At 41.5% G+C, this 19,554-nt stretch overlaps 1 protein-coding gene across 1 annotated transcript in view; it reads left to right on the forward strand.

Annotated features, from left to right (window-relative positions):
- The window catches only part of RAP2A (RAP2A, member of RAS oncogene family), a 37,586-nt gene extending 26,396 nt beyond the window's left edge, over positions 1 to 11,190 (forward strand). Inside the window, exon 2 of the mRNA XM_079137719.1 lies at positions 7,728 to 11,190. Within this exon, the coding sequence (XP_078993845.1) occupies positions 7,728 to 7,965 (238 nt within the window). The 3' untranslated portion in view covers positions 7,966 to 11,190. The remainder of the gene's footprint in view (positions 1 to 7,727) is intronic.
- Positions 11,191 to 19,554: the final 8,364 nt, after the last annotated feature.

Here is a 19,554-nt window from a genome sequence, read left to right on the forward strand (position 1 = left end):
TTTTATTTGAAATCAGCAGGAGAGAAGATTTTAGTGGACTTCTGCATTTTGGCCTTGCTCTTCCAGTGGCTTTTTTTTTTTTTTTTTCTTTTTGTGAGTGGGGAGTGTGCCCAGGATTGAACTCAGGGGCCTCAGCCACTGAGCCACATCCTCAGCCCTATTTGGTGGGTTTTTTTAGAGACAGGCTCTCACTGAGTTGCTTAGTGTCTCACCGTTGCACCTCCCAAGCCGCTGGGATTGTAGGCATGTGCCACCGCAGCTGGCCTGAAGTGGCTTTTTAATGCAACATTTGATGTGTCTGTGAGATGCATTTCTGTCATCAGTTGGTCCATGTCAATCAAACTGGTAGGGATCTGCTCTGGTACAATATCAACTGTAGTAATTTCTGTGAAAGCAGATTATTTTACACTGATGTGATATTCTAGTCTCATTGAATATTTTCTTGGTATCATTACTCCCTGTACATGTTTTTTAATGTAACATTTACAAATTTCTCTTGGTTCCTCTCCAGCATACATTCTGGAACAAAGAGAAAGTCAAAGCAAAAGACTCTGTTTTCATTATTCAGTTACCCAAAGAGTCCTATTACAATGGAATATTTAGTCACTTTAAAACAAGTGAATTTGGAGGAAGAGGCCAGCCTTATTTGTTGCATGTTTTCTATTCTTCCAAAGAGTATTGCCATTTCATGCTAGCAAGTGTGGAAGGAGCCTTCCAGTGCTAGCCAGAAGCAGTACTCTCTTCAGATCTCCCATAGCACTTTCTGAGAAGATTAAAAATTATCAGTCCTGAAGGTGGAGAAACAGGCACTCTGAAAACTTAAGCATGTTGATTGTAGTATAAATTTCTGGATGTCCACTGAAGCTGTGTGCGTGCACATACACAGCAGTTAGATAAGCTCACCTAGAAATGTGATTGTTTTGGTTCACAGAGTATGTAAAAGTTACATATACATGTATGCATGCACATATATTTTACATATCTTTGAGACATAAGTCACTCTTCCAGGTGTGTTCATCAGATTCCGATTTATGTTAGACAAAAAAAATGGTCAGAGGGGCTTTATATGGCACGAATGGGGAAGAATAACTAAACTATGGTACGGTTGTGGATTCTATAAATTGGAATACTACTCAGCCATTAAGATAATATATGCTATTTATTGAAATGGAAAACTCCATAATATTAAGTAAAAATTGAAGTTCCTCAGAGTAATTGCAGTGTTCATTTTTATACAGCGCGTATCTGTGTTTCTATAGATGTGTGTAAGAAAATAGTCTGGAAGGATATACACCAAAATATTTATAGCAGTCATTCTCACAAAAGTGAGATTGAGAATGTTTTCTTATGTAAATATTGCTAGGATTTTTTTTTTTTTAAATCATAATGTGTTGTTTAATCTGTGCAGAGAAAAGGAAGGAAGAAAACCTATTTTTATTTTGGGGTAAAGAAAAGGTTTCTACTAGAGGGCAAAACTAGGATGCCTGAGCCCAGCCCAGGGTGTCACAGACGACAGCTCCTTATCCAGGGGCAAACTTTTAAACTCTAACTTTTTATCACTAACATTTAGCAAAACTGGAAGAAAGGACAAAGCAGGTTGCCTTTAGCTGTGAGTCCCACCACTAAAGATGTTCAGAGGTAAGCTTCAGAGCCTTTTGGCAAGGTTGTCTGAAAGTGATTGAAGCATCAGGTGTTTTGACGTTTCTCCTTGGCTCTTAGTAGATGAACTTTTAACGCTGGGTAGAAAGCTGAACAAGGGCACTTGGAAAAGCCTTTCCGATTCTCATTTCTGCATTTAAAGAGAATTGTGTTTCAGCCTACATATGAATAAGAATAGAGCAGCGTGATGAAATTCCCACGAACTATGGCATTCATTTTTTTTTGGGGGGGGGCGGGGTACCTGGGATTGAACCCAGGGGTGCTTAACCACTGAGTCACATCCCCAGCCCTTTTTTGTGTTTTATTTAGAGACAAAGTCTCATTGAGTTGCTTAGTGCCTCGCTCAGTTGCTGAGACTGGCTTTGAAGTGGAAATCCCCCTGCCTCAGCCTTTTAAACTGTCACGTACAACACCTTCAAAGGGAGAGCGGAAGGAACTGACAGAAGTGGTATCTGACTACAGTTGATCATTGGTGAATAAATGAAGGGAAGGAGGAATCAATTCTGGAATTGCCACAATTTAAGCCATAAGCTATACACATTGCAGTATGTTTGGGGTCACAAGGTCATAGATGAGGCCCATGATTCCTAAACTTTCTGAAGCTCAGAATCAGTTTTCAGAGCATGTGTGTGTTATATTTTTAGTCAACTCTTGATCCCTCAGATTTAGTAGCTCTGGAGTGGAACCCAGGAATCAGTATTATTCTTAAGTTCTCAGGTTGTTTTGATGATGGACCAGGTGTAGACACTACCAGAATAGGATATACGTATGCAGGCACATACCAGGACAGGTGTGAGGCAGGAGAAAACCAAGTCTGTTGATGGCACATCAGATGCTTTTGAGCTGTTGATATTTACAAAGCTGCGCTCAGAGAGGCCCATCAGTGTTGTACAACTCAGTGGGGTTTCATTCAACCCATTAAGCACCCTTTAAAAGAACTAGCTTTATTTATTCATGCTTATGAATACAATAAACAGTATGAGATTCATGTCAGTAAGACAAGTGTTTGTCCACAGACCATGAACAGAATAATTTGTTCATGATTTGGTCAGCCACTGTCTGACCCTGGTCTTGCTCTTGAGGGCACCACCAAGGACACTGCTATTGTTGAGACACCTGCTGATGCTTAAGATGTGGTCGAGGTGGGCCCTGCTCAGGGTCCGGTTATCAGTAAGACATCGATGTGAGTAGTTCGGGAACTGTACATTTTCACTTTCATTGCCAGATAATTTAGAAAAGGGGGGAAATATAAACAACCCACAAACCTTTTAATGAAAATAGAATATGAAATGCAAATAACTGTCATCACTGCTAAGTGCCTCGTCTTCCTAAATATTAAGAGTGGGCCCTGTCCTCAATGTCCCGTTTGTCTTCCGAGGCCACTCTTGGAACCCAGTTCTTCAGTGCTTTTTAGCCTCTATTAACACGCTGCCTCCACCGCAGGAGCCCTGCCCGAGGTGGGTGGGGGTCTCCCATCCCTCTCACAGGCCTGCTGCTTCCTGAACCCCCAGGCACCGCACCAGCCGCACAGGGTCTGGTCCTCGTCCCACGTGGAGCGTTCTCCCTGGTGCCTACTCCTTACAGCCTTCATTTCTTAACTCGCATGCCACATTCGCAGTGGGGCCTGTGCCCACAACATGCTCCCTGATCTGCATTTGTTTTCTTTTTCCTTTTACTGTCTAGTAAACCCATAATTTACTTAGGTTCATTGTTGGTGTCTGTGTTCTCTGCGGAACGGCAGTCACTGTCAGGGCAGAGATCTTTGCTCTTTACTTGTTGTAAGGGGTGACAACAGTGTTAGCACATAGTGGGCTCTTAGCAGATGGATATGTGACATAGTAGTCTCTTAGCAAATAGATGTGTGTTGAAGAGATGAATAAGTATATGATTCACGGAGTGTTTGCTGCCAGTTACATATGTCATATCAGGCAGTTTTCAACATAGCCATTGGTACTCACTTAATTAAAAACATCTCGCATAGTTGTGCTAGGACATTGCCAGCAGAGCATGGCTGCGTAGGTCCTGGTGCATCTTTTGACTCCCAGCTGTGAGTCAGGGTGCACTGGCAGCAGCTGCTTTACAGGTAGAATTGAAAATGCTGCTGGGTGCTTTGGTCCCATGAGAGCTCTTGAGCTTCTCCCTGCATATTGGCTTCGCTCCTGTGCACTTTTTTATCTTTTCTAAAGATCAGCCTGTTGGGTGTTGTTCTTAGAACAGGGCCCAGCACTCAGCCATTAAGCTGGTAAATGATAGGTGTCGATTGTGGGTGTGGCCCCCATGTCTGTAGTGATTTTTAACCTCAGAGTTTCAGCACATCTTGGAAGTCCAGCTCATTTTAGACTCTAAGACACTGAGGCACCAAGAGATTAAGTCAATCTAAACTCATAGCACTAGCTAGAGACATTCTGCGACTGAAGTCCTGGTCTTATTTGGGGGGTTTAAGAAAACACCAGATTGCTGCAGAGCAGAGAGCAGCACCAGTTTCCTCTGCTCTGTCAACACGGGGCTTTGCTTCTTCTCACCCATCTTTCTTAGGGAGGATCGAGGTTCTTCCAGATCTTACCTCCAACCCAGAGCCTCTGAGTCCCTGTCCCATAAGTATCAGTATTGTCTCTCTCAAGTCCCCAGCGTTTTGAGAAGGACTCTGCTTTTTCTTTTTACTCACCATAATGCCCAGCATGTGAGAGGGAAGGGGTGGGCCAACTTCAGGTCGCTTTGAACTCCATCTCTCTTGCCTAGTTCTGCCACATCCCAGTCCCCTGGCTTGCTTGGCTTCTCCTCAGGAGCTTTACTACCTTTTATCAGTTTTGCTGGCTTCCTAACCCTTTTTCATTTCTCAAGCTGTGACCTCACATCAGTGGGGTCATGAGGGCAAAGAAACACCAGCCTGCATTTATCTACTTTTTCTGTATCATCCCATTTGACCTTTATAGTGACCTTGTGTGTTAAGTGGGAACAGATATTCTCCTTCCTCTTTTACTGATGAAGAAATGTGATACAGATATGTTGAGGAAATGATTTGCTTAGTCTTGCCACCTCTCATTGGCAGGGCTGGAAGCAGAGCCTCCAAATCATAGTTTAAAATATTTTCTGCTGTCCCAAATTTTAATGTTAACAGAAAGACAAAATTTATCACCATCTGGTATTCTGAAATCTACATAATTTTTCCCCTAAAGATTGTACTCAGTTCTAAAAAATCTTCTGAGGATATTAATCTGCATTTTTATAGTGTCTTTAGCATCTTGATTTTAGAAAAGACCACTGTAAGTCGGCAATAGAATAGTTGGGTTCTTATCTACATTGTTAAATGTTATTATGTGTACCTGTGTGCAAAGGTGTGGAGGTCCTTTTGAGAATAAGACTGTTGGTAAAGTTTACTCAAATTCTTGGTTAAAACAGTTTATCATACAACTTAGTAATTTGATATTTTTGTAAGTTTTGCAAATCTGCATATTCTACTAAGTCCTGTGCTTTATAACTAAAAGTATGAGAAATGTTTCCTCTTTTCAGTATAAAACATGGTCCGATACTTCATTTCAACTCAGAAGTACTCCTCAAAGTATTGTGTTTTCACTGTAATAGAAAGTGATATCTCCTTCCTTTGTATTAATTATTAAGAGATTGAAATTAGTTTTTAACTTAAATCCAACCAGTGACATTTTCCTTACTTGTATTAATGCTTATAAGTCACTTCACTGGCGAGCAAAGTGTGGTCAAGCATGCTGTGGTGTGTGAGCCTCCACAGGAAAAGGAAATGCAGTTACATCTTTGCAAGTAAAACAGGTTAGAATCTGGCTGCCAGGCGGGGCTGGCTGTGGCTGCCCCCTCTTCCCTGCCGCACAGGTCAGAGAGCTTATTTGCGGAGGAGCCCATGGGTGGTGCTTTGCAGCGCAGCTTCAGTCTCTCTGCGTTTGTCCTCCCAGCCTCCAGGAGGTCCACGTGATCGTTTGTGTGTAAGAGCCCTTGAGGATGCTGAATGTCCTTGTGTCACATGTTCAGAGCTCTAAGCATGATCATGACCAGAAACCACAAGGTACAGTTGGTAGACTAAATTCAGAGAGTCCTTTGATAGAAATTGGAGTTGTCCAGATCTATTTCTTGCAAAATGATAATATCCAAATTCTAGATTTACCCTTGATGTTACTCCCACTCATTTTTAAGCTGTTGTTGTGTTTTAAATTGCTCAATGGCACACTGCCTGCAGAATGCCCTCTTGTTGAGGCCATTCTTAGTCTGATCTAGTGCCAAAGAGAAAAGTGAGATTCCACTGGGAATATGTTTGGCTTTGCAAGTTAGAGCGAGTAGAGAACCGTCTTGATAGGATGATGACATCGTGCAAGTATTGTAGCAAACAGTAACTATCTGCCTATTCAGTTTCCTGAATGATGAAAACTGACAAAACCTTCCTCAGTAAAGTCTTGACTATAAGGTGGTTTCTTCTGACAGATAAGCTGTGGCCGGTCACATTTGGTATCACTTGTGTGCAGTTTTGCTTTTCCTCTATAAATCAGAGATGCAGGAACATACATGTACACACACTCTCTCTCTGACTTATACTAAAATTACAAAAAGCACATACACACACAGCTTTTGAAATGACCTTTAAGGTGAAAACAGTGGTCTTGTGAAACTATATTATCTACATTTCTTAGACCAAGCATTGTGAGTGACTGCAGGCCAGCACCAGGTGTGTCCACACTGACACCTGGAGCACCCATCACAGAGAGAATCGTCTTTATGTTTCCAAATAATCTAGGACCGTTTTTGTTGTTGTTGTTCTTTTATTATCACCAGCTTTATCAATTTAGCTTTTTCCAAAGATGTTTACTCAGAGACACCTACTCTAGTTAAAAAGGAAGGAGACAGAACATCAGATAAGGCTGACAATGGAAATGTTTAATCCTTATCAGTCTAAAAAGAATCTTGATTGTTTCTCTTTCAATTAGCTATTCTGTAACAGTTTTATAAAGAGATGGGATATCGTCATATTTGGTGACTTTCATCCTATTTCCATTGAGTTTTTTTTCTTTTAAAACATGATTGGTTTTGTACACTTACAGAATATAGTAAAATGCTAACAATCATAAATTGTTTACTCACTAAAGCTAATTATTACATGATCACTGAAATTTTGAGTAAGCATCTCTTAGGATAGAAAAATTTTAAATTGATCTAAGAGGAGTGAGTCTGAGATTCTGAGAATAATTTTCCAAGTATATCTGGAAAGGTAAATTGATTTTTAAAGGATGTTTAATTGATTAATTAAAAACATCATTTTGAAAAGCTCATTTATGATCTCTTCTGAGAGCATCTTCAAAATGCCCTTAGGGAGACCTGGACTCTTCCTGTTTGGAATGGGAATCAGGCTCCTATCATCTTGGCAGATTCTATAGTCAGATTTTTTAGGGTCATGTTTCCTTTCTGTTGTAATTTCATCATTGTGATGCTGTGGTAGGAAGTAAACAACAGTTGTGACTAAGCCATACCATCTTTCCCCTTCTTTAACGTAATTTATTTGAAATTTAAAATCAAGAAAAAAAATTCGCTCTGAGCTCGGTCGGGTGAAGGCAAGATGTGGTAAGGACCACGCGGGGCCTCGATTCTGAGCCCTGAGACTCCTGCCCCTCTTCTGCAGTTGCACCTGACAAGTCAGATTCCTCTGTCTTCCTGAGTTTCGTGGTCATCGTCCCAGAAGTGTGACTTTGCTCACCTCACTACTTGGTCATTTGGGAACTGAAATGTATTTTAAATTTTAACACAAATGTCTCATCCTGTTGCCTCTCATTCCCCTCTATTACAGTGGCTTTTAAAAATCATGTATTTTTGATGTAAGGAAAAAACAACAACAATAACAAAAAAACCCTTCAATATATCTAAGTTTCCCCCCTTGCCATTAAAAAACAAAAACAAAAATGCGCTTAGGTAGGTGTCAAGCCAAGTGGTGCAAATAATTTTTCATGCAGCTGAAGAGACCGTGGTGGAGTATAGGGGGACAAGAGAAAATTCATTTTACCTGTCTAACTTCATGCTAACTGCTACAATGTGTGTGTGTTTTGTTCATTTCGTAGGTATGAGAAAGTGCCAGTCATCTTGGTTGGGAACAAAGTGGACCTGGAGAGTGAGCGAGAAGTGTCCTCCAACGAAGGCCGGGCCCTCGCAGAAGAGTGGGGCTGCCCCTTCATGGAGACTTCCGCCAAGAGTAAAACAATGGTGGACGAACTCTTTGCCGAAATCGTGAGGCAGATGAACTATGCTGCTCAGCCCGACAAAGATGACCCGTGCTGTTCTGCCTGTAACATACAATAGCATCCGACTCTGGCCGTCCTGGACAGGATTTGCCCGGCATCGTAGGCGCTAGAAGCCTCGTCTGCTCCCTTGCAGAGTTGGCAGGATGCGTGGCGCGGATCTCCAGCGCACTGCAGCTCTTATTCACAGATGAGCAGTGATGGGCAGCCGATGTCTCTGAGTACATTTGGGTTCAGTCCCTACAGTTTTCGCCATTGTCCTCAGTTTCTTTTGTGCATCTGCAACTTGAAGGCATAGCCCATCCATCTACAGGGTGATTTCATTTGAAAGCGATGACGGCATTGTCGCTGAGTTGACAGAAGCACCTGTTGTATAAATTTAAAATAATTATGAGGGAGAAACCAGAATTCCTATGACCACTAACAATTACAATATTTTGTCTTCTTTAAAAAAATTAAGTAAAGGAGAAATATTTTCCTATGAGAGTACTGAATTTCAGGAATTGGGATAGTTTCTAACCAGCGTATTCCATCAAGTAAGAATAGCTGGCCTGCCCACAGCACTGCAGGGAGCCTTTGCTCAGCTGACACGTTTCTGTCTTTCAAAGTTGATGCTTAATTGTAGATGTTACCCTAATTCATGACATGGAACTAACTCGTGCATCAATCCTTGATAGAACAAAAGTCAGAACAAGGTTGTGTGGAAATCCAGTCTGGCTCTAGAATCTGTTCAGTCCCCCGCTTGGCCGTGGAAATGGAGGCTGTCACAAGGGTTGGATCAGAATGAAAACTCCCAACCCACCCTTCATGACCCGAGCAGGGATGGTCTTAATCTCCTGAACAAGAAGGAGGCAGCTGAGATGGAGAGATGCCTAGCCTTACTAACAGCCGCACTCAGTAGATGACTAGCACCACCACGTGAGGAAAATGAAGCCATGTTGCATCCACGTGTCCCCGTTCGCAGAACCCGCACAGGACAGCACAGATGTCTGGCATTTTTACGTTTGTTAAAGCAGCAATTGCTCCTTGCCTTTAAGGGCTCTGGTTATGACGTGACCTTGGCTAACCTGCTCTGGAAATCCAGTTTGCTGTAGCAGAGCTTTATTGCAGGCGTTTAAAAAATTGAATAACCATGTGAAATAATTTGGGCTTAAAAGTAGAACATAAATTATAGAGTGGAAGGTTAGGGACAAAAAAGCCTTTTATCTTTAATTTGCCTGGAGAATTCTATAAAAGTTTTCTTATAACAGTTTTGCCCTGATTACTGAAGTGGCAAATAAAGCTAGAGTGAATATTTTGTTTTGAAAAGGTGCTCCAGCTCTGAATTTTTGGTTTTCATAGCCGTGAAGTATTTATCATTTGCATGAGTAATGGCACAGGAAAAACCTCTTCCGAAGTTTTACAATCAAGTGTAGAAGGGTTTTCCCCTCCCTTCGGAGTCAGGAATGCTGAAGACGTGGCCTCGAGCCGCCCTCTGGAGATGAATTTGGCCTTCAGAACTGCAATGTCACTGAGCCTGCAATACACTTGCCACCCCACATTTTCTTGGTTTCGCAGTCTTGTGCAAGTAACCTCTGGTCTTATGTGTGTAACTGAGGGAAGAGTGTGTGTTTGTGTGTGCATGTGTGTTTATCGTTCCTAAGAATTTGGCACAAGTCGGAGATAATTGCCTATACTGAGAATCTATACTACAGAAGATAGTGTATTGAAGACATTTTTTTCTTTGAAATGATTTTATACATCATTGAAATCGTGGGTAACCCCCAAGTGTTTAGTAACTGGCATTAAGCTTACAGGTTAGAAATAAAGGTTGATAGTATTTTTCATAGATGAGAAAACTGAAGAAATAATGTGGGTAAAACCAGGCTGTGGTTGTTAGAGAATCTTTGAATTGTGAATATTTACATTGTTCAGTATAATTTTTTATAACCTTCAATTATGAAGCACCTTGTTTATGGGGCAAGAAGTTTTAACCAATTTTCTTGAAATAAATTTCACTGTGTAAAAATTGATTTAACTCAAACCCATAGAGAAATCAAAGATTCAACAAGTATGGCTTATCTACTGAGGTAGAAATATTTATTAGTGAGTTGGTTGAGTTTTGAAGCCTCTAACTTCTCGGAATGATCGTTTTCTTAGAATTCCATAATTCATAGCAATTTGTGATACCTAAGATTGCATATTAGAATCAACTGTACAGATTGCACATTTGCTGTCATGGATTGCTGTGCAGATGTGAAAGATTGGTGAGAAAACGAGCCGTCTGGCAAAATGTAAGGTGGAAAGATGAAGATTCAGGGTTTCCTGAGAAGGGATTGTCAGACAGGTGGGCTTTTACTGTAAGGATCACTGAGTCACGGAAAGCCGATTCCGCTCCCTGGCTAGTGTTTCCACGCAGCCCTCCTGGTAGTGACAAAGCATCACGACGTCCCTGAGCAGGAGCCCCAGTGGTACCCGTCAGCCTCCATCTGGCATGAATCTGGCTCGGCTTGATGAGTGTGTTCGCTGAGATGGGAATGAAAAGCTCAGGAACAGAAGACACACTTGTTGGCACATGAAAATGATAATAGTGGCTTCAGAGGAAAGTTGGTGACTTTGGGTCACTATTCATTTTATGCCCTGATCAGACTAGCAACTACTTAAGTGGAAGTTTTTCTAACATGCCTTAAAAATATTATGGTTTGATCCAAAGACCCACTTTTTCTTTAGCTCTTGTGATAAAGTTTTCTTTTGTTTTGTTTTTGACTTTGATACAAAGGCAGTGTTTTTTCTTAAATTCCTTTTCTTTTAATGTTGCAACTTTTGGGTTCCTTTAAGCTGTGATAATGATGGTAACTGATGCCTTTCATTTTGTTCAGCTGACACGAAACAAGCCAGCATCTGATCAGAAGTATTACATGAAATCTTCCCTTCAACTATTGAAAGGTGCTGTGATGATTTTCTCCTTCCGTTTGCAGATTAGGACTGAACTTCTGCAGTTGCCATCATTTTTCTGTGGTAAAACTACTGAGATATATATATATATATATATATATGTGTGTGTGTATATATATATATATATTTTTTTTTTTTTTTTTTTGTATAAAAGAATGTTGCCTAAGGATGTCTGGTATTTGTTTCCAAGGGTGGGTTTTCCAGTGTGAATGTTGTCAGTATCTGAATGTGAAAGTGTTTTGTTTTGTTTGTTACTGTCTGTTTTTGTTTGTTTTTCGTTTGGTTCTTATCAGTAGTCCTGTGTTAGCGCTGGTTAAGCTTTAATTGTCTCTTTAGCCAATCAGATGTTAAAGACTATGGGGGTCTTTTTCTTTGTTCTTTTTTTAACTTGTCATTGTGCATCTATTAAATCTTGATCAGGGTTTCAAGAATGACTGCAGTAGGTTTTGAAAACAGACTTGTCATTATTGATTTGGGGTTTCCCAGAGATATAGTTCACAGTTAATTGTTCAACTCTAATACAACTGACCATTTAAAATTGAACAACAGTTTATTGTTTTGTAACAATGTCAGTTGTTAAACCTTGACATTTCAATTAAAACATGAATCGTAGTTATAACTCAATGCAAATTCAACAGTTGTATTTGGAGTTAAATTATTTTAACAAATAAATTTATTTAATGAAACTCTGGGTTTTGTTTTTTGTTTTGTACACACTCATGAGTGAAATGTATTTATTTCATACAGAAACAACTACATGTTGTCATGTAATGAATTTAGTACTCTTCTTACAGAAGGATTTGAATTAAGTTGAGAATTCATCAAATAACATAACAGGAGAGGTTGGTTGGCCATTTCCATAACCTCGAAAAAGTAACAGGAGAAATATTTTAAAATCAGTCATTTTAAATATAAACTTATCTTTATAAGTGATGTATTTTTATGCTAGCTGATCATTTTGAAGCCTGATGCTAAGTTTAACGGAATTTTTCTCGATAATTAACATTAACTAGCAGTTGCTTTATGATCCTGCCTACAGCACCAGAACTTTTCAGTGTTCTAGGGACAACTTGAGAACTTGAGGCTGTAACAGGTTGTTGGGTCTGGGAGGCCGGAGGCTGAGGCTACTGGCCCTGGGGGCCTAGAGGCCCCTGTTCTATCCGGGCCCTGTGAATGTGGACAGATGTTAATTGTATGCGTCCCTCAGCTGCTGCAGTAAGGCTCCCATTCATCCCCTCAGCCAATTTAAATGATGCCTTTTGGTCATGTTGCCTTCAGACTCCGTCAAATGCCCTGGCAACATTCCACCAGTTGAGAAGCTTCATTGTTTCAGAATATAAGAATAATCTGAATGAATATAACGGAGGCACTGTAGGCAGAATCTCAGATTTAAAGGAAAATGTGCCTATATTTTAGTACTCAGTATCTGCTGTTTAGCTTCATAATCTCATTTGAAGTTTTCATAAAGTATTTATAACTATCAAAGAGTAGTATTTTAAACTTACCAAATTCTAATTTTAATTGGGAGAATGTCTTTGAGGCTGAAAAATAGTACTTTGTTTTTTTGTTTTCAGTGCTGGAGATTGAACCCAGGGGCACTGTACCACCGAGTTACATCCCCAGCCCTTTTCATTTTATTTTGAGGCAGGTTCTCACTAAGTTACCCAGACTGGCCTCAAACTGGTGAACCTCCTACCTCAGCCTCCCAAGTCTCTGGGATCATAGGCATCTACCTCTGTGCTCAGTCTGAAAAATAATATTTTGAAATTCTCTCAAGTAGCGCACTTAGCCAGGCACAGTGGCACACACCTATAATCCCAGCAGCTCAGGAGGCTGAGGCAGGAGGATCACAAGTTCAAAGCCAGCCTCCCCAAAAGTGAGGCGTTAAGCAACTCAGTGAAACCTTGTCTATAGACAAAATGCAAAATAGGGCTGGGGATGAGCCTCAGTGGTTGAGTGTCCCTGAGTTCAATTCCTGGTAACATTACCCCGCGCCCAGAAAAGTCGTACATTTACAGTTTGTGAGAGTTCCATGAATGGAAATCTAAACAGCGGTCAGAATGGAGCATCACCCAGTTAGGAGCCTAGCTGACCTCCAGGACCGGCGAAGCAGAGGCTCTTGACTTCATTTCTTAATGAAGGTAGCTTATTGCCATGTAGATATTGAGGTGCCTGGTGCACGGATAGTTCAAGCTGGTTTCACGTTTCTCAGTGTTATCTGAAGGGTTTTTTTCACCTGCACACACACAAAGCATTAGGTTTTAAGAGCTTTGTCTGTCTTCTAGATATGGTGATGTATTATTTTTTTCTATGTTTTCTTAGAACAAATAGTGTTTCACTGTCTAAGGACTTCTCCCAGACATGGTTAGCAGAGGAAAAGGTAGAGACAGTCTAGTGAAAAATTAAATACAAAAAATAGCGAAGAGACTGTTTGGCATCAGTGGATTAGGAAAAAGGAATTGAAACAATGATGCTTGGTTTGGTTGATGGGGATTTTCTAAGACCCTCTCACTTCTAAGACATACCAAAGATTGCAGTATTATGTTTATAATTTTAGAATGACTGTATTTTATGGTTTCTTTAAAAAGACAGTGTTAGTGAAAAGTACAAAGAAGAAAGGGAAAAATTGATCCCACTTCCCAATCCCCAGAGCACCCACCTTGACACTGGACGCGAATCACCCTCAGCATGTTTCTGTGCACAGGGGCATACACGGGTGCAGATGCACACAGCTGGGTAGCAGGACGGGTGGACTGCTCTTACACAGGAGAAACTGGCCGGGAGTACTGAAATCCAAAGGTGACACAGCTGTGGACACAGCAAAGGTGAGGTGCAGACCCAAGCTTCTGAAATCCCCTTCCCCACTGTCAGTTCTCTGAGCAGAGGGAATCTGCTCTTTCCGGCTCATCCCGCTGTCGTCTGTGGAGGGTCACCCCTGCCTCCACCCTGGCAGCAGACGTGGGCACATGCAGTCCCTGACAGCAAAAACAGCCTCGTCTTGTCTCTCTGCCTCTCCTTTTCCCTTCAAGGCAGATACAAATTTAGCCTACTGGCAAGAAATGGCTGTACCTCTCCTCATTATACATGCCACAACCCCAGTACCCAGGCTGAGCCAGAGCCCCAGACGCAGCCTGCAGAAAGTCTGCTACTGGCCTCCCTTTCTTTCCAAGGCCCACAGCGGAGTCCCAGCCTGAGCTGTCCATCCTGAGAGCCTGAGGTGTCTTGTGGTGGGTTGGGCTACCGTCCACTTCCTAAGGAAGAATTTAGGCTAATAAGATCTTCGAGGGAGGGTGCAGGCCCCTAGCCAATTTGGGAACAGCAGCAAAACTGAAGAAGGCGAAGGAATCTATGTGAGACCCTGCGTTCGAGAAGAGTGCTAGATCCATGTCTACAGTTAAATATTAGATGTCAGTAGATTTTAGTGAGGTTTTTAGTTCAAAAATGTCAGGATCAGAAAGCTTTATAACACACGCCTACAAAGAAGGGGTGAGTGATTCACAGATGTTTAGAGCAATTTAAATGAACTATTGTTTGATGGAAAACTAACCCCAAGAAATTAAATGCTACTAATGGAACAACGGAATTTTTGCAAAGTCACAAAATCTAAGTAGGACTAGGTAAGATGTGAAATCAAGTGTGAAGAAAAGCCACCTGAGGATTAATGTATCAAGTCTTGTTAGTCACATCCGTGTGGTGAGAAAGTAAAACAGCCATGACTCAGGATCTGTGAATGCCGCTAGTGTTCAGGGGAAGATCTGCCAACAAGATGTTCCTGCCAATGGACACTGTTTATCTCTTTGGTTATTATCCCAAGTGTTCACTGAAGAGGCCTTATGCCATGAGATGTTTTGCAAAAAAACAATTCTAGAATCAAGTCAACCTGGGAAACTCTGTATAGTCGTACATCTCACATCTTGAAAAAGATCCAAATCCTATGGATCTTCCAAAACTAGCCTGACCTCAGGATGCCATCTTCAGATAAGACACAGTGGTGTACCGTGAAGCAAAATTTGGAAAATGCTGCAGTTAGGCATTTGACCTTTGAACCATGCTATGGAAACCCTGTCCAGCTGAGCTGGATCAGGAGTAAGCCTGAGAACTGCCCCTCTGGTCTCGAGAGGGAGGTGAAGGGGCAGGGAGGGAGGGGGGAACCTACAGTTGATTGACATTTGAGTTGTTTCCAGTTGGGTCCAGTATGAACAAAGCTGCTGTGAACTTTCTCATATGTGACATTTGGTGAAGACAATGCTCTCTTCTAAGTCCATATCAGGAGTGAGATTTCTGAGTCAGCATGCTTGTTGGGTTTTGGTAGATGTGGATAGTTTTCTCTGAGTGGTGGTTACCACCCTCCAAGATATGTGAGCATTCCAGTCCTACTGGGTGTGGAGAATCTTTATTACAGCGCTTTGAGATTGACTCTGGGGAGCGCGGTAGGAAGGAGATTGGGCAGATGGAGAAGCTAAGCCATGGTAGGGCCAGTAACAACCTGGCAGGGGTCGGGGGAGGCTAGGATGGCCCCTCAGAATTACCCTGAGTTGGGCCCAGAGGGCAAGTCCTTGTACTCTTCCTCTGTCCATCTCGGAAGGATCAGTGATCTCCAGCGCTCTCAAGGAGCCGGGCCAACAGTCGCCTTTAGAGGGCGCTCCAGCTGGTGCCTCTCGGCAGCCCCGCCTCCCATCCTCACCCAGCGCGGCCAGGCCAGGTGGTCATTCTGGTGGCGTCTAGTGGTTTGCTCTGGGTTTTACTCTGTGTTTTTCTAAGGTCATTGACATTCATCTGCTTGGTACTTATTGGTTATCCCCTTTTGTGAAGCACCTGTTCTTGTTTTTGCCCTCTTAGTTGAGTTTAAAAACTCAGAAAGATTTATTTGATCTTTTCCTTGTATATTTGAAGGTGTTATTTAAATTTTCTGGAGGCATGTCTGTAAAAATACCATCCTAGACTGAAGTTTGCCTTTTCCTGCTCCTATTGGTGCATTCTGATAAAAATAAGTCCTTAATTTTAGTGAAATCAAAGTATCCATATTTTCTTTGATCGTTAGTTCTTTTGTGTTCCTTTTAAGAAATCTTACCTACTTTAGGATTGTTCCTAGCCCCGGTGGTGTGCTGAGTTGACCTTGTGAGTAGAATAGTGGTAGAATAATTACTTTAATCATATAGAATTTGTTTAACAGTGATATACCTGTCATCATTAAGTAGTCCTTGTTTTATATTATTGTTGAAATAATTTGACAGGTTTAGCTCTTGGCCAGAATTTCCCCACATGTTTTTCATCAAATACTAAGTCTGTGTTGAATCAGAAAAAAGATTCCATGGTCAAACAAATTGTAGATACACCTGGTTAAGCAAAGTCAAACAGGTTTTTGGAGTCTTCAATGGCCTCACATGGATTATGTAACTTCAAGAGAGATGATAGATACATTACATGCCCAGAAGTCATAGAATTCTTTGCTCCTCGGAGCATTTCACAGGATTATTATTTCACAGTTTGGTAAATATATCTCAAGACAAAAAATAAGGTGTCCAGCAGAAGAGAGGTTAAGAAAAATCTGAATCCAAGAATCCACAATATATTATAAAATATGAGGATCAACCGTCTACAGAAGGATATTAACTAGTAGATTTCAAAGGACTGATGAAGAAGTCATGATTTCAGCATCCTCTGCAAAAATGATTCAGGCAGGGATCAACAATGCTGAGACCACTGGGCAGGAAGAAGAATCTCATGGTCCCAATGTCTCTGTAAGCACGCTGCTTCTTAATTGCTAAGGAAAGAGTGGCAAGACCTGGCTGAACCTAGCGATCCACCCAGCCCCACCAACAGTGGATCAGAATCCACCTCTGCCACAAAGGGAAGCACCCACGTCACCTACTTGGTGTTCTTAACCTGAATGTAGACACGGGGATGAAATTAGACAAACACACATCATAGTTATGGATGCTTCAAAACATCAGTGCATTCAAAGACAAAAATGTGGGTGTAAAAGGAACTATTCTAAGCAGATTAAAGAGGTAAAGACAGAACAATGGAAGCAATGCCTCGTAACACTTTTCCTGCCTCCCCAGTCTTTCACGTGTGCAGTATCATCCCATTGATAAACTTCCATCATGTGTAGAAACTCTCAACAGAGAAAACAGGGTCCTGCTCCTATGGGAATGCATCCCAATTTGTGAGGCTCTCCATTTTCCCTGCTTCAGGAATTTGCATGCTGTACTCCTTTTCTGCTGAGTTAAGTTAGGGCTTTCCTTGCAACATAAGTGATGCTGGAGATACCCACTGCCCACCGAGCAGGACTTGGACCCATAACAACTAAAGAAAGTCCAGGGTACAAAGGCAAACTCTAACAAGTAATTGCAGAGTTTATCTAGGAATCTTGAGTGAAGATTTAAGATAGACATCAATTGTCCCCTGAAACCAGTCCTGTTTCCTTTTCCTCTTCCTTCCCCATACCTTCCCTCCTTTCATTCCTTCCTGCTGCTTCATTTGCCACTAGGATCCTTTGGTAGCCCCACGCTGCTGGGCTTCCTCTGCATCCTAAACTCAGTTGCTACTCATGTCATTAGTGCTATCTTCATTGAGAATGACCTTGATCTGGTGGTCGCTCTGGTTGGATATCTTGCAATAAAGACTTTCTGGGAGGGGAATTAGCTCACTTGAGCAGCTGGCTTCAGCAACCCCCTGCAAATCTCTCTAATACCCAGGGACATTTGACTTGTAACTAAAACAAAATGAGGTAAAATTACAGGGGAAACTGCTCTCAAACTCTAGATTCACACATACCAGCAGTATTCATTATGAAATTTTTAAAAAATAATGACCATCTTTTCCACGAATACATTCAACAAAGCCAATTGATTGTTTGGCATTACCTTTAAACCAGGATGACCATTGCGATGATTGTTACTGTTCCACAGTGTCTGTCAGGACTCCTGAATTGGGATCACTCAAGGCTGCCATGGCTCTATGGTCTTGGGGACTGGAGGGAGAAGAGCAGGCAGGAAGGGCTGGAGAGCCAGGGCAGGGGCTTCTTGGAAGGGACCTGAGGGGAGAGTCCTGAGAGGGCAAGGCCGGGCAGAAAATGTGATACTAAGTGGAAAATAGAGAGTAATGGCTCATTTTCTCACTATGTGAAGGAATTTCAACTAATAGCCAAATAATACATCTTTTCTTCTTGTTCCACTCGATCTGCAAAGTTCTTAATGTTCCTTTAAAATGATAGCGTTCTCTTTTCTTTCTTCTTACAATGACTGGTCAATCTCAGTCCTGAACAAACATTGTCTGACATATTAGTACACCAGGGGCTTTGAAAAATATAATTAAAGGTAAAATGTGCTCGAAGGAATGATATAGATACCCTATTCAGTTGCTTTTAATTACATTTGGTTAAAGTCTCCATTGCCATGGAAACACTCTATCCTTAGGAAATTTGGGAGGCAGGGATTTCCTCCAAGTTTCATAGTTTCATGCCTTAAAGAAATTTCTGGTTCTATTGATGAGTTTAGAAGCTGTGCTGCAACTTTCTATCAGGAGAACATGCAAACTTAGCTGCTGTCAGTTCTCAAAACCATTAATATAAAAGGCATTGTTTGCTTCATTGTTATGGATTCTTTCTATATAGAACTACTTTTTTTATCATCTGTAGTTTTCTTGAGTCATTAAATGGCTCTGCTCAATATGGCAGCCATTGGCCACATCACATATATAAAGAACTATATTAAATAAAATGACATTAAAATATGGTTATTCAGTAGCACTAGCCAAATTTCAACTCCCACTAGCTACATTTTCAAGAGCTTTGTGGCCGTGGCAGTGGCTAGGTATTGGACAGCACAGATAGAGTCCATTTTCATCATGACAGAAAATTCTATTTAAAAACCCCACATTCTAATAAAAATGTTTGCATCAGACCTATTCAACTTTATTTGTTCAGAAACAATAGGAACTAAGAACTCATCTGCCTCTTGAGCTTGCCTTAAGGACATACCACCAGCATCTTCCTAAGTGGCCCTGGGCTGAGAAGGAAGCTGTGTTCAGTTAAACTGTTGCAATCCTGAAATTCAATTCTGAACTAGGGACCCCAATTATGGGGTCTACTTATGACTAATGGAGCCATCCTGCACATGTGGGGTGGAGCGTGGCTGTTGAACTCCTGGCTTTTCTTCCCCTGCCATTGGTTCTTTTCCAGTCCCCTTTCTTTGGAAAATAAGGAAGAACCCTTGGCCCAGGGATGCAGTTCAGGTGCCTGGAATCCTGTGGGCCATCTCGACAGAGACCCTCACGGGGGATTCAGTTTTAAGTAACAGTTGTTCCCAGGAATGATAAAAGCCTTAAACTGCATGCTGGCAACTCTTCTATGGAGGGAAATTCAAGTTCTCTAAACGGATGTTTCCTAACGCGGATTCTGAATCTCCCACCTTGGAATTCCTCTCCCTTCCACAGCCTGACCAGAGTTCATTTTCAAGCTTGAACCTGATTTGCCTTATTCTTCACCCATTATTTAATTCTCACAACCATTTGTTCAACAAATATGAAGCATCATTATAGACAAGACACTGTTAAAAATCTGAATAAAAAATTATAGGGCACACGCCTACTGTCACCATCTGGTAAATTATGTGCTGCAATTAACCCAACATTAACCACAGATACAGGAGGACAGTAAAACCAAAGGCAGCCTGAGCATCAAAGATTCACTGGCGAGGGGCCATGATTCCAT

The sequence above is a fragment of the Sciurus vulgaris genome, assembly GCF_902686455.1.
Source record: "Sciurus vulgaris genome assembly, chromosome: 4".
Taxonomy (NCBI): Eukaryota; Metazoa; Chordata; class Mammalia; order Rodentia; family Sciuridae; genus Sciurus; species Sciurus vulgaris.